The sequence below is a fragment of the Astatotilapia calliptera genome, chromosome 10, assembly GCF_964374335.1.
Source record: "Astatotilapia calliptera chromosome 10, fAstCal68.1, whole genome shotgun sequence".
Taxonomy (NCBI): Eukaryota; Metazoa; Chordata; class Actinopteri; order Cichliformes; family Cichlidae; genus Astatotilapia; species Astatotilapia calliptera.
In genome coordinates this window covers 25,215,770-25,230,679 of record NC_137431.1, presented here as the reverse complement: position 1 = coordinate 25,230,679, position 14,910 = coordinate 25,215,770, and the positions used below count along the sequence as shown (strand labels likewise).

Sequence of the window (14,910 nt, the reverse complement as noted above, 5' to 3'; positions counted from 1 at the left end):
AGAAACACCCTTCAATGATTTTGTGAGTGTTCATGTTTTGCAGCTTGTCCACCAGAGGGCGCTATGAAACTTCCCTGTAAGTAACACATGGTTTTCGAAGCCACGATCAGATAATCTGAGCAGAATCAAGTAAACAACTAAATAAATTCCCACACGTAACGAGGACATTTATTTAAATTTTATTTTCAGTGTCTGAAAGAAAAACTTAAACTGTCCCAGTATTGGATTTTCAATCACCAAATATTGATATCGGTCTTAAAAAATCAGATATTAGTTTGGCTCTACTATTTGTGTACTATTTTATAAATCATAAAATCTAACTGGAATCAAACATGTAACTTTGAATTATAAACAATGTTGGATGTTCACATTAAACGTGAAAAACTACTTAGCGCTTGAATTCGGATTTTTTTCCCCACTCTTGGCTCTGTATGATGTCAGCGAGTGTGGACATCCTTAATGCGATCAATTCAGACGCGTAGCTCTGAAGTCCATCCCACCTGCCGTTCGAAGCTTTTGTTGACGAGGGGCAGCCTATCAGAAGAAAGTTGGCTTACAGGGTGGGGGAACAGAGCTGGCTCAAGACGGAGAATGAACTGAGCACAATACGGGATAAATATGGTTGATTGGGAACTTCATAGCTACTCTAATGGAGCCCATGATTTTAAAAAAAGGAAGCTGAGAATGAACGTCCCCTTTTAAGATGAAATTCCTCAGCACCCGTGGGGAACATTAGAAACAACTCAAAGCAATTTTCCTTTTTCTAATCATCACTAGCCTCTGGGCCTGACTAATAAACAGTGCGGATAGGGGACAGCACATCTGAGAAGGAGTTATGATACACGTCTGTCATCTTGATCCCAGAACAGAGAGAGAGGAAGACAAAGCCCTGAGAGTCAGGACCAGACCCGACAGAGAACAGATGGCCGGACACACAAACACACACACACACACATAAGCACACACAGAGACAGTGAGATATGAACACATACGACACGCATAGACAAACACAGAGACGACACACTGAGAATGATATATAGAGCAGGTTGACAGAAGAAGGCGCACATAGACACACAAATGCAGACAAATGTTACAGTTGCAAACAACAGAAGCACACTATATATACAGAAGGACTTGTTTATCGTGGAAAGACGATTCGAGCTATGATTTCCCAGCAAGTATTCAACATCAAGTTGCAGTCCTTATCCCTCAGCAGTCGGGTGGAAAAACCGAGAAAGGCAGGAGAGAAGATAAACAGAAAGAGGGAGTTTCATAACAACAGAGCCAGGGAGAGAGAGAGAGGGGAGATTCAGTATAAAAAATAACTGTAACAGATGAGTGGGGGAAAAGGAGAGATAAACAAAAAAGGATGGAGATAATCTCAGAAAAGGAAGCAAGTATGCACAGCCAAACTGCTCTTGTGCCCCGTGTTATTATCTGCCTGTTTATTGATCACATTCACTTCGACTGCCGGCTCTGCGATGCTCAGCTCTGGTTAAATAAGGAAATGAGAGACAGTCCTGCGTCACTGCTGATAGTCACTGTGTGTGTGGGTGAAAAACATCTCTGCCAGATTAGATACTGGACTGTGAGGTGCAAATACACATGATGATGGACATGCTGGACCCACTGTAGTTTTTACACTGCATATGCCTAAAAATTGTGTGATCAGATTAATAACTGACGCTCATGACGATAAAATTACCCCATACGTGCAAAGTTCACTTCGCGTTTCACATGAAAAAAATCGAAGAATTCAGTAACTAATCCACAACATACAGGGAGTGCAGAATTATTAGGCAAATGAGTATTTTGTCCACATCCTCCTCTTCATGCATGTTGTCTTACTCCAAGCTGTATAGGCTCGAAAGCCTACTACCAATTAAGCATATTAGGTGATGTGCATCTCTGTAATGAGAAGGGGTGTGGTCTAATGACATCAACACCCTATATCAGGTGTGCATAATTATTAGGCAACTTCCTTTCCTTTGGCAAAATGGGTCAAAAGAAGGGCTTGACAGGCTCAGAAAAGTCAAAAATAGTGAGATATCTTGCAGAGGGATGCAGCAGTCTCAAAATTGCAAAGCTTCTGAAGCGTGATCATCGAACAATCAAGCGTTTCATTCAAAATAGTCAACAGGGTCGCAAGAAGCGTGTGGAAAAACCAAGGCGCAAAATAACTGCCCATGAACTGAGAAAAGTCAAGCGTGCAGCTGCCAAGATGCCACTTGCCACCAGTTTGGCCATATTTCAGAGCTGCAACATCACTGGAGTGCCCAAAAGCACAAGGTGTGCAATACTCAGAGACATGGCCAAGGTAAGAAAGGCTGAAAGACGACCACCACTGAACAAGACACACAAGCTGAAACGTCAAGACTGGGCCAAGAAATATCTCAAGACTGGTTTTTCTAAGGTTTTATGGACTGATGAAATGAGAGTGAGTCTTGATGGGCCAGATGGATGGGCCCGTGGCTGGATTGGTAAAGGGCAGAGAGCTCCAGTCCGACTCAGACGCCAGCAAGGTGGAGGTGGAGTACTGGTTTGGGCTGGTATCATCAAAGATGAGCTTGTGGGGCCTCTTCAGGTTAAGGATGGAGTCAAGCTCAACTCCCAGTCCTACTGCCAGTTTCTGGAAGACACCTTCTTCAAGCAGTGGTACAGGAAGAAGTCTGCATCCTTCAAGAAAAACATGATTTTCATGCAGGACAATGCTCCATCACACGCGTCCAAGTACTCCACAGCGTGGCTGGCAAGAAAGGGTATAAAAGAAGAAAAACTAATGACATGGCCACCTTGTTCACCTGATCTGAACCCCATTGAGAACCTGTGGTCCATCATCAAATGTGAGATTTACAAGGAGGGAAAACAGTACACCTCTCTGAACAGTGTCTCTGGGAGGCTGTGGTTGCTGCTGCACGCAATGTTGATGGTGGACAGATCAAAACACTGACAGAATCCATGAATGGCAGGCTTTTGAGTGTCCTTGCAAAGAAAGGTGGCTATATTGGTCGCTGATTTGTTTTTGTTTTGTTTTTGAATGTCAGAAATGTATATTTGTGAATGTGGAGATGTTATATTGGTTTCACTGGTAAAAATAAATAATTGAAATGGGTATATATTTGTTTTTTGTTAAGTTGCCTAATAATTATGCACAGTAATAGTCACCTGCACACACAGATATCCCCCTAAAATAGCTAAAACTAAAAACAAACTAAAAACTACTTCCAAAAACATTCAGCTTTGATATTAATGAGTTTTTTGGGTTCATTGAGAACATGGTTGTTGTTCAATAATAAAATTATTCCTCAAAAATACAACTTGCCTAATAATTCTGCACTCCCTGTATTTATTTTAGCCACCTGCAGTTAGTTGGTCAGGTTGTAAATGAACAGAGATACAAGGCATTTAGCAACCGCCTGACAACCACCCATTCATGAGGGAAAAATGTGTCTTCACTCACCAGTTGGACTAAAAAACTGAAAAGTAATCAGCTGAGCAAAAAAAGGATTAAAATGTGATGTGAAAACTAAGCCGGGCACCATCCTACGTTGGACTACACAAACCACAGGTATGTAGTTTTGTCATATTTTATATTTGTATCCCTGAAGTCAAAAATTTAATTAAACAATTAATAATCAGTCAAATATAACCAAAAACTCAACACGACTCTGTATTTTCTCGTGATTAAATTACTGCTGAGTAAAATACCTCTAAGCAGTGGTATGCCTTGTGAAAGTATGGAGCAGCTCCATGTAATTTACACTAATAACATTTAATTAAAAAATGCTTTAATGGTTCCTCTTAGTTATTCTTTTTTAATTGCTGATAAAGCTCAAGAAAGATCAAATTTTATATTTCTAATATAAAATGATGGTTGTGCTGTTTTAAAGTATCTGTGGAGAAACTGACTCCAGTTTTCTGAGTATATATGTAGCCTCGTAATGGCCTTGGATGGCTGGACTCCGCCCCTAAGCCTTAGTGAGCCAATGACAGTCCTCAATGACAATGCCATTTTTAAAATTGGGCTTTGGGATCGGTAAAAACCCCCAAAAAACAAGCTATGTATGATATGACGCACATGAATCGTAATATAGTAAAAATCATTTTGGTGATTTTAAAATCACAAAAGGCTTCTCAGATTTAAATCAGTAATGACCAAATATACCTTCAAACCAACCGACATCCTACTGTAAGTTGAAGTCAGTCTGCCATAAACTTTTAACAGTGCAGTTCAAAATATGCAAACAGCTCTACCAGTGGAAATCGATACTACCAATCAATCAGATACCAATATGAAGACAACGGGAGAGGGTCTGTGGCTCTGCTTCCCTCAGCTTTATGGAGCCTTTTACTGAGTGATGACTGCATCGGATCATTTCACTCTTGTTGCTCTTACAGTGGTGTTTTCAGCTGCAGCAGGTACCTCTCTTCTTTGAAAAAGCTCTTAAAACCCACAGTGCACTACCCGCTCAGCACCAAATGGCAGACAGACACAGCTGGCACCTCACTGGTCAACACAGTACAGCGTTTTGCAGTCGGTAGGCAATGGATCAAAATCTTCCCAAACCTTTGGTTTTGTGCTCCACTGGGGCATAAAGCACAAAACCTAAAGGACAAAACTAAATCTTCATGAGGGTGAAGAAAAATCATATCACCGTTATGAAGAATTTATAAAACTCAAATGTAACTAAATTAAAAAATCTCCCCAACAATGTTAACAAGAGCACTTCAAGACTGCATATCTCTGCTACACGCCATCCATAAACTTAGTCTCAAAAGTGTATCTGAAGGTAGATCAGTTTGTGATATTCTCTTGAGAGCAGTGTATTCCTATTGTTTTGTACTGTATGTATTTGGGAGGATAGCATGCAAAGGATTAAAAATTGCCCAAACTTGCATCGGAAAAGAATCCTGACTAACTTTTTTGGCGGTAGAAACATTTCGTCACTCATCCAAGCGACTTCTGCAGTCTCCAACGATTCAGAATTATTCAGCTGAGTCTGAGGAAGTTACTTGGATGAGTGATGAAATGTTTCTCCCACTGAAAACGCCACCTCCAGATAACAGAAACAACTTTCCAGTATTTCTGAGCGTGCATCAAGACAGAAATTTGTGCATCAACTTCACAAGTTAATGACTTCTTAGTTGGGCCAAGCCACGCGTCTAATATCTATCGCTAAGTTTTTCCAGTAATGTTGCTAACAGACACAAACTGAACCGATCACATGACCTCCCTTGGCAGTGGCACAGGGTGCAGTGCAGCACTCGGATAGCAGGTTTAATCCTAGGGTGTGTAAAGGTTTTAATAATTAAATAAATCTACAGTAGAAAGCTGTATGTCGTCACCCAGAGTGAAGGCTAAACTGCAGCAATAGCACACAGTGTTCGCTCTGATCAGGTGGTAACTACTAGGATCAGTCAACTCATCTTTCAAAGGCCTGAATTTGCTTGGATATGAATTAGTTCTCTGCTGTTGAGAGAGTGTAGTAAAAAACGGCACGACTAAGCATGCAAATGTGAAATTTTAAGGTTGCAGTTTTCGTCATTACTCCAATTTTACTGAATAAAAAATCTGTTTTGTCTGTAACATAAGCAATTTGGTTGAATTAAAACCAAAGTGACTAGTTCAATACCGAGGGACTTCAGCGTACGAGGGCTATCAAAAGCAGCCCCGCCTTTTCCGTTTACTGAATCAAGAATCGGTTAGAATTAGCAAAAGTAACGCTGGCAAAACTACTGAAAGAAACTCGTGTTGCTAAAATGTGAAACTGACTTTGGAGGGAAGGTTAGGAAAGATGGCCTATTTTGAGTTTTCTGAAGATTCTGAGTTAAATCTACTGATACTAAGACACAAAACACTCTTTACTGCAATGCGCTTCTCAGAAGTCAAGCCTGCAGCTGTCACACAGGAGGCTCACAGTGGAACCTGAATCTTTGTGGGCGTATATATGAATTTTATGATACAGAAATGTTATAACAGTAGAGTGAGGTTAAGCTTGGCTGTATATAATTCCTACCAAAAAAAAAGCTTTAATCCCTCAGAGCCAGAGCCCATTTTGTTATCAACAGAGCAGCTTCAGGTTTCATCCTTTGATGACAGCGTGAAATCTTTGTCGGCTGGTTTTCATAGCTTTCAGCAACTTTCTGTCATGTTCGTTTTCTGAGATCAGAGGAAGGAAGCGAGCTCTCTGCGTTTTACGTGTTGCTTTAGTGCCGCTGCCAGCGTGCTGAGATCTCCCGTTTATGTATTTTTTTAATGCGTTTCGCGTGTCTTGGCCGTCGTACGCAGACCCGTGCCTATCCGTCCCCTACGCGAGTTGCTTTCGGGCACGTAAAAACTCAGATGAAAGGACGACAAATTAGAGCGCACAATTAGTCGTCTAATTAGAACTCATTTTCATTTAGGCTCTCAGATATTAATCAGGTACAGTGACTGTCTGAGCAGCCTACAGCTTTTTATGGAATGCAGCAATATTCACAAATCTTTAGATATGGGTACACAAAAACAAGGGTTACATAAGGCTACGAAACCACCTACTTGATGTCCTACATATAGAAGCTATTTAGAGCACAGCAGCTTGTTTTTAGAGGTGGCCTGAAGATACAGAAGACTTTGTTTTTGTTTCTAGACACCCACGCAAACATATAGGATGTCAGAACTCGTGTGTTCACTTTTTGCGTGTTAATTTTTTTTCTTTTCTTACACAATTTAAAAAAAAAAAGACTTTATTGATGTGTCTTTTTTCCCCTGAAATTGAGGTCTTTTCGTTTCTCTGGAAACACTTTACTCAAGTCTTCCTATTTATAAGCACTATATAAATATTTGCAGAATGGTTTATAGCACCCTTCAAGGTAGTTGACATTTGTGTTTACAAGTGTATTTGTCAACAACTGCAAATCCACTTTCCGGGCACTGGTGAGTGGAAAGAATGACAATATGGTGCAGTTTAAATAATAAAACTAAGCCATTTTCACACATGAACTCCAGGCGATCTTGGCAGAATCAAGTCGCCGTCTGATGTTCCCCTCTTTTCAAATGTAGCACACATCAGAAGAAGGTTTGTGTCAGCTGTATTACTGCTGGAAACAGTTGGGTGTAAGTGAGGCTTCTGCCTGAGAAGAGTCTGCAGAAGGAAGGATGTGTAATCCACTCACTCACTGTGAGAAGTTCATCTACCTCCATCTCACCCTATCCTCAGCATCTTCTCTGTCACGCCAACCCTCTGCAAGTCCTGCTTCACCACATCCATGAATCTTCTCTGCAGTCTTCCTCTTTTCTTCCTGCCTGGTATCTCCATGTCCAGCATCCTTTATCTACTATATTCACTATCCCTCCTCTGCACATTTCCAAATCATCTGTAACTTTGTCTCCCTCTGAAGTCTAAAGTATATGTTCTGACATGCATCTCCATCAGGTAATGTCTACTCTAGAAAACTTCAGAGCTGCAGTGCATGTGTGAAAAACAAGTAATTTGCTCATAGGAGTGGTTAAAGGTGTTGGCATACAAACCCCCCCCCCCCCAGTCCATTCAATAATAATCACTATCGACACAAAGGATTCCACATATATATTTTAAGCCAAGAGGCTTTTCCTCTTATTTGATTTTGTCATGTTAAGACCATTCAACATGCATGGTTGTCACCTTTTTCAAATGGCTTCTGAGAGTTATGGAATTCTGGAGCAAAACGTTTCCGAGATAAAAGCGATAATTTGAAAGACAAAACCTGAAACAGGAGGAAACTCTGCGTTTGATTCGGACGGCGTGCTCTGACAGCACCAGCTCTCATCAAACTGTCACAGTGCTACTGTCCCATGAAGACGCAGCATTGAGAAAAGTAACCTGATGATGTTTTCAAAATGTCAGGAAATGTGACTTTAGCAGCGCAGCAGAAATGCTGCAGTCGTTTGTGCCAACTTTTAAAAGCGAGCCATGATAATAGATGGACGTGAACAGATGGGTAAATACTCAGCTTAAAATATGAAGCTCCCATGTTTCTGAACAGAGAGGCTTTGGTGTCTGCACCCCTGATTTAACACATCAATCAACATATTTCTACTGGGGCTAACAAGAACCTGGATTATTTCCTAAGAAATACACACACACACACACACACACACACACACACACACACACACACACACACACACACACACACACACACACACACACACACACACACACACACACACGACAGTTATACACTGACTCATAGCCTCCTCGAAGCTAAGCCTGTCTCTCCTACTCAGAAGAAATAAAACCTTCTCTTGCTGCTTAGTGATGGACAAACTGTTTTAGAGTAGAGTATCTTTTTTGACTTTTATATGCATGTCAGCGCATTGAAATGTTAATTTGCACCTCAATAGTCAGGCAGGTGGCTTGTCTTGTGTTGACAACTTAAAAGCTCCAGATTCAATCACCAGAGCCGCCAGCGTGTCCATCAAACGTCTCTCAACTGTCCTCGAGTGAGTCACTGAGCTTTTATCTTCTCACTCGCTTCGACTCGCTGTGCGCTCGAAATATCTCTATAAATTGTCAATGTTAGGAGAAAAAAAATCTGTATAAGCCGCTTGCTCAATTTCCATATAATATCCATCTTCTGAGCATCATAGGTGGCTGCAAAAATCAGCCACATATGAGGGATGGATCATCTGACACGGCAGCCAGCCGTTATCTTCCATCTTTATCCCAACGATGAAAGGCCTCCTGTCACACTGAAGCTGTTTACTCTTTTTAGTTTTACCATCATTTCTGGGTCTATTTTTTCCTACTTTATTTAGTTTTTTTACATTTTGCCAAGTGATGCAAGTTGCTCTTTAATGGCTTTGAAAAATGTACGTAACCTGAATTTACAGCTGATGCAAAGAGTTAAAGACTCCCACCGTAGATGTCAACAGTTTTAAACCTTCTTTTTACAGCACCACTTAAAGTCTTGATGATTGGCCTTTTTTTTAATTCTATCTGTGGAATTGTTTTCTGTCTTTTGCCATCCATCCATCCATTTTTTTAACTGTTTGTCTAAATCAAGCTCACGGTGAAGCTGCAGTCTATCCCAGCTGTCCCTTGGTGACAGGTGTGGTACATCATTGGAAGGGTCACCAGTTTGTCACAGAGCCAACATAGACACCGACAATCATGCACGATTACATTTACACCTATGAATCACTTAGAATCACCAAATATCCTGACATTTGTAGCAATTTTGCATTAATTGCTTAGTAATTCCTAAGCCACCATTTGTATATACAGATCCCCATTGTAAGAGACTAAAAAATTAAGTGGACTCATTATGTACCAACCTACATACACCAACCTGCATATTTACACACACTAAGGAAGGGCTGTTTAGGTTGTACTGGCCGGTGGATTCAAAACCAGAAGCCTTTTACTGTGAGGTGGCAACGTTTACATGTTTCAAGTGTTTAAATTGTTAAAAAATTAAGACAATGTTCTTTGGGACATCCTGAAATTCCGAAGTTTCAGTAAAAAACAACAACAACCAAAACTTACTTCTCAAATAAATGATAAATATCTGATTTGTTAGGGTCTGTAAGCTTATACATACAGATTTCCACATTTCCCAGTCTGACCATAACTAGTCCTTCTAGTTTTTCTATAACTAAAACTCTACTTGACATGATTTTAAAAAACAGTCGTCGTGTATCCCTACACCACACTGTGCTTCTTAATCTCTCCCTCTCTCTCTGTGAGTGACGTAACGCTGCCCAGAGATTGATAGATCATATTAGACCTGCTGTCAGCTTCTATTAAAGATTTTGCCATCGGACCTGCCAGCTGATCAGCAGCTATCACGGAAAAGGCGTGATGGAGGCATGAAGATTGTAAAAGAAAATTTTAAAAAAGGCAAAATAGCACACACACAGAGTGTGGAGAGGATGCTAAAGTGGCAGTATAAAAACTGATTATTAGCGGATAAATAATTTATTCAAGACAAAATCATCTAATAGTGTGTTTATAGGGCAAAGTGTAACTGTAAAATCCTTAGATTTTCAGTTTTTGTAAGGTCTTGGTGTTTTGCACTAAGGGATTGTATATCAAGCATCAAGGCTACAAAACTGTGGGCACCTTCTTATACAAATGCACAAACACACACACAGACACACACAGGTTCAGCCTATGACGTGTAGTTTGGAAAAACTGCAAACACTGCAGGAAACGCAGCCACCCACCCACGCACACACAATGTACCTAGCTCTTTAAGCATGGAGCCGTTCTCTGACTTCCATCTCTCCTTTTTCTTCTCAGGACTATTCTTCCTTCTCTCCTTCCCTTTATCCTTCACTCCATTCTGCTTCCTCTTTTCTCCCTTCTGGGTTTTCTCTGCAAGGAGACACAGAAGACAGGCCCATTTTAGGGATTTAGTTGATTTATTCAATTTAATCTTGATTTAACCAAAAAGTGTCACTGAGCTTGGGGAATGTCTTCTTTTCAGGTGCAGTTTGAGTAAGAAAGCGAAGTTTCAAGTTGGAGAAAATAGTGCAAAAAGATACATAATTAAGAGCATGTTTGTCCTTATTTGAACAATTGATAAGAATAAAAAAAGAAAGCTGTATTTCTTTGTTTTATATAATTTAAAAATTACTGCATGACACCAATATTATTTCAATCTCAAGGAAAATTAGTTTTACAGAGGGAGCTCCTTGTAGTTTATGAGACGAATAATTTCTGAAGGAAGAAAAAAAAAACACCAGAAAATGTTATATTGGGAAAAGTTTGGCAGAGTGTAAAACAGGCCTTTGAGAAGTACATTTTGCCCTCACCGTTTAAGAAAAGTAGCCTCCAAAGAGCAATATTATCATTCAGTAATGTCAGACATAACTCAAATATTCTCTCTCTTTTTGCTGTTTTTGGTCTCTACTGACTCTTCTGGGAAATACGAAGCTCTTAAGCTCCATAAAGCTCCACTGTGTTTGAGGTAGCTGCTGATAGCGTCTTTCTGCTGTTTGGTGCTAAGAAAGCAGAGCTTTTCGAGAGAAAACAGCCGCCTGCACACCAAAAATTCTGTTTTTTGAGACTGAACAAAAAATGATAGAAGTTTGATCCTGAAAGGACAACTAAAACAAGCGGAAACTCCCTACAACCATTCAGGGACCAGTGATTTACTGATAGTTTAGACAGGCATGCCCTTCCTCAGACACAGTAGCTCCCTAACTAAACTCACTGGACACTTTATTAGGTATATCTTGTTACTAACGCATTGGGCCAACTTTAGCCTTCAGAACTACCTTAATTAATCATTTCTGCTGGAAACATTCCAACATCCCATCACACAGTTGCTGCAGATTTGTCATTGCACATCGATGCAAATCTCTCGTTACCCCGCATTCATAAGGTGCTCTATTTGACTGATAACTGTGGAGGCCATTTGAGTACGGTTAACTCAATGTCATCTTTAAGAAACTAGTTTTAGATGATCTGAACTTTGTGAATGGCGCACGTTTTGATCGAAAGCAGCCATGAGGTCAACCCAACACTCAGGTGGGTTGTGGAATTTTAACAAGTTGGTACTAGGATGCCCAAAACCGTGTGTAATCGTGGTTAACTGTGTGACGCAAGGCAGGATTTCATGCTAATTAAACTAACTTCTAACGCTACCATCTTAATGCCATCAGACTTGGCAATATTTTCTTCTATTGTCTAATTTTAACGAGCCTTTGTCAACTGTAGCCTCCCAGTGTGGTCTTCTGCCGCTGATGGGCTACAGCAGCAGAAGACCACATCTTTGTGTTGAGAGATGGTCATCTGCATACCTTGGTAAAAGGTAATTTCTTATCAGCTCGAAGTAGTCTCCCCTAGCTTTTTACCCCACAGAACTCCTGTTTGCTGGATATCTTTTTTTTAGGATTTGTAAATCCTAAAGATGACTGTATGGAAAAATCCCAGCGTATCAGCAGTTACTGATATGCAGTTGTTGCTCGTCTGAAATACTCAGACCAGCTCCAACAGTCATGGCATGTTTAAAGCCACTTAAATGACCTTTCTTTCCTATTTTTATGCGCGGTGTCAATTTCAGCGGTTCTTTACCATGTTTAGATGTGTAAATGCACTGCGGCGCTGCCGTGTGAATGGCTGATTACATGTTAGTGTTAACGAGCAGTTGAACAGATGTACCTAGGTGGTTAGTGAGTGCACAAAACAGCCCAAACAGAAACCTTCACTGCTAATCGGTTTTACTGCCATGCAGCTATAGTAACACGTTTTTATTGCTGTATTTGACAGCGTTATTATGAGACCTGGTGACAGGTTTACACCTTTTTATCAGCTTGGCCAAATGTGACTCCCCTTCTAATGAGGTTTAGTGGTTTGGAGCCACAGTTCATCTTCAGCAGCTCATTTTCACTTCTGCTCTACTCTGATAAACCGCAGCTGACTGTGGCGCATGTTAATGCTTGTTGTAAAGGTTGTTTAGTATTCCAGTTGAAGTTTCAGGGTAAGGCTGTCCATGTGGACCCATGTGGCCTTGATGGATGTTACCTCAGTTAACCTAAAAGTTAAAACAAAGTCTAGTCATGGGGTTATCTACGTGAGTGGATTCAGGTTAAAAAGCCGTTTTGTATTCTTATATTGTCAAGATATTGCCGATAAGCAAAATGCCTCTGGGTTGATGTGGACAGCAGGGGGGTCTCTGTCAACTATCATTTTATTTAGGATTGTTCAGAATTGCAGTGTGTGTTCTTCAGTCTCCCTAACAGCCTAGCCCACCATTTAGACACATTTTATGTGTGCAAAAAGCACATGCATCAGTTGTGTATCAGTCTTCAAGGCCTGCGAGCATGCTGACACACACACTTTATGGCATGTAACAGAGCCCTGCAGAGCGCCTCCCTGCTGGGAGCTGTCCTCTCGCTCTAGGAGACCTCGCTCACTCCCTTCAGCAGGGAGCGTGGCAGGAAACACAAGAAACACTGATAAGTACACACCGTGAAAGATACTGTAATACTGTCTAATGCAGTGCTTGTCAAATGGTGGTACTGCCAGGGGTTCTGTGAAGTCCCGCATGGGGTAAGTTTAACGTTAACAAAAATATCAGTCAAACACGAATCCTGGAAGATAAATAAAAAAGTGAGCTAAATAAAAGATAAATCAAGTTTTATATTCAATATTCTCATTTCCAGTGTAGTTTCAGTCAGCTGCTGCAAACTGCCAACTGCCATAAATCCTCACAGAAGGCAGAGGCAACAAGCCCAGTCGCATTTACTCAGGCAAACATCAGGTAAAATTGATTCTTGGTTGAAAAGTGTGGAAGACATAGATGTTTCTTACAGAAAGAAGTGAAGCCTAGTTCTTTGTAATGACAATGCACAAAACAAAAAGAAAAAAAGATCCTCAGTGAGGCACAATATCACGATTCCTACTAAACTATTAATGCAATTTATTAACCCTTTCAGGTGTAATGTCTGATTTAGACTTCTTTAGTGAATCTTTGCAGAGCCTACAGTGTAACCCGTAGGTGGCCAATCCAGTCAAAGGAGCTTGCAAAGAAAAGCGTCTGGACTTCTTTAAGTTGCTTGAAGACGTTTCACCTCTCATCCGAGAAGCTTCTTCAGTTCTAAGGTCAAATGGTGGAGAGTCCCAGGTGTAAACCTAGTGGGAGTGACCCCCCACAGAGGGACAAAAGGACCCCCTGATGATCCTCTAATCGCCTGAGCCAAGGTGTGAAACTGGGCGTGGGTCCCAATCAGCCAGAGTTTCGGGTGTGTTCATTGTGAAACCTGGCCCCACCTTATCATGCGAATTCCTGAGGTCAGATGGCCCAGGATGTGAGTGGGCGTTAAGGCGTCTGGGAAGGGATCTCAAAACTGGATTATAGATGGCAGAGAGTTGGTGTCGTAAACCACCGCCTCTGTTCAAAGATGGTCGCTCACAGTGGACATAGATGGCTTCTTTCACTCCTCTTTCAAACCATCTGTCCTCTCTGTCCAAAATGTGAACATTGGCATCCTCGAAAGAGTGACCTTTGACCTTAAGATGCAGATGGACTGCTGAGTCTTGTCCTGTGGAGGTGGCTCTTCTGTGTTGTGCCATGCGCTTGTGAAGTGGCTGTTTGGTCTCTCCAATGTAGAGGTCTGGGCATTCCTCGCTGCACTGTACAGCATACACCACATTGTTAAGTCTGTGTTTTGGCGTTTTGTCTTTCGGGTGAACCAGTTTTTGTCTGACAAGACTCAGCAGTCCATCTGCATCTTAAGAACAAAGGACATTCTTTCGAGGATGCCAATGTTCACATTTTGGACAGAGAGGACAGATGGTTTGAAAGAGGAGTGAAAGAAGCCATCTATGTCCACTGTGAGCGACCATCTTTGAACAGAGGCGGGGGTTTACGACACCAACTCTCTGCCATCTATAATCCAGTTTTGAGATCCCTTCCCAGACGCCTTAACGCCCACTCACATCCTGGGCCATCTGACCTCAGGAATTCGCATGATAAGGTGGGGCCAGGTTTCACAATGAGCTCACCCGAAACTCTGGCTGATTGGGACCCACACCCAGTTTCACACCTTGGCTCAGGCGATTAGAGGATCATCAGGGGGTCCTTTTGTCCCTCTGTGGGGGGTCACTCCCACTAGGTTATATCTGGGACTCCCCACCATTTGACCTTAGAACTGAAGAAGCTTCTCAGATGAGAGGTGAAACGTCTTCAAGCAACTTAAAGAAGTCCAGACGCTTTTCTTTGCAAGTTCCTTTGACTACGATGACCTGGATGACTGAGAACCTTCACAGACACAATGCAATCCAGTGTTTCATATGCGGTGCCAGCCATGATAGAGACAAATAAAAAGATGGGGCATTTACAACATTTAACACATATGTAAAAATCCTTTGTTATTTACCTTGGGTGGTAACTCTACCTTAAATTTAAGAGCCAAAATGGATCATATGGAAAAAAAGA

General features: G+C 41.3%; 1 protein-coding gene across 3 annotated transcripts in view; it reads right to left on the bottom strand.

Annotated features, from left to right (window-relative positions):
• jade2 (jade family PHD finger 2) overlaps positions 1–14,910 on the bottom strand; it is a 233,884-nt gene that overhangs the window by 18,027 nt on the left and 200,947 nt on the right. For 2 of the 3 annotated variants that reach the window (XM_080307268.1, XM_026183096.2), the window contains exon 12: positions 10,209–10,340. The exons of the other annotated variant lie outside the window; for it this stretch is intronic. In XM_080307268.1, coding sequence (XP_080163394.1) covers positions 10,209–10,340 — 132 coding nt within the window. The remainder of the gene's footprint in view (positions 1–10,208; positions 10,341–14,910) is intronic. 3 annotated transcript variants of the gene reach the window in all.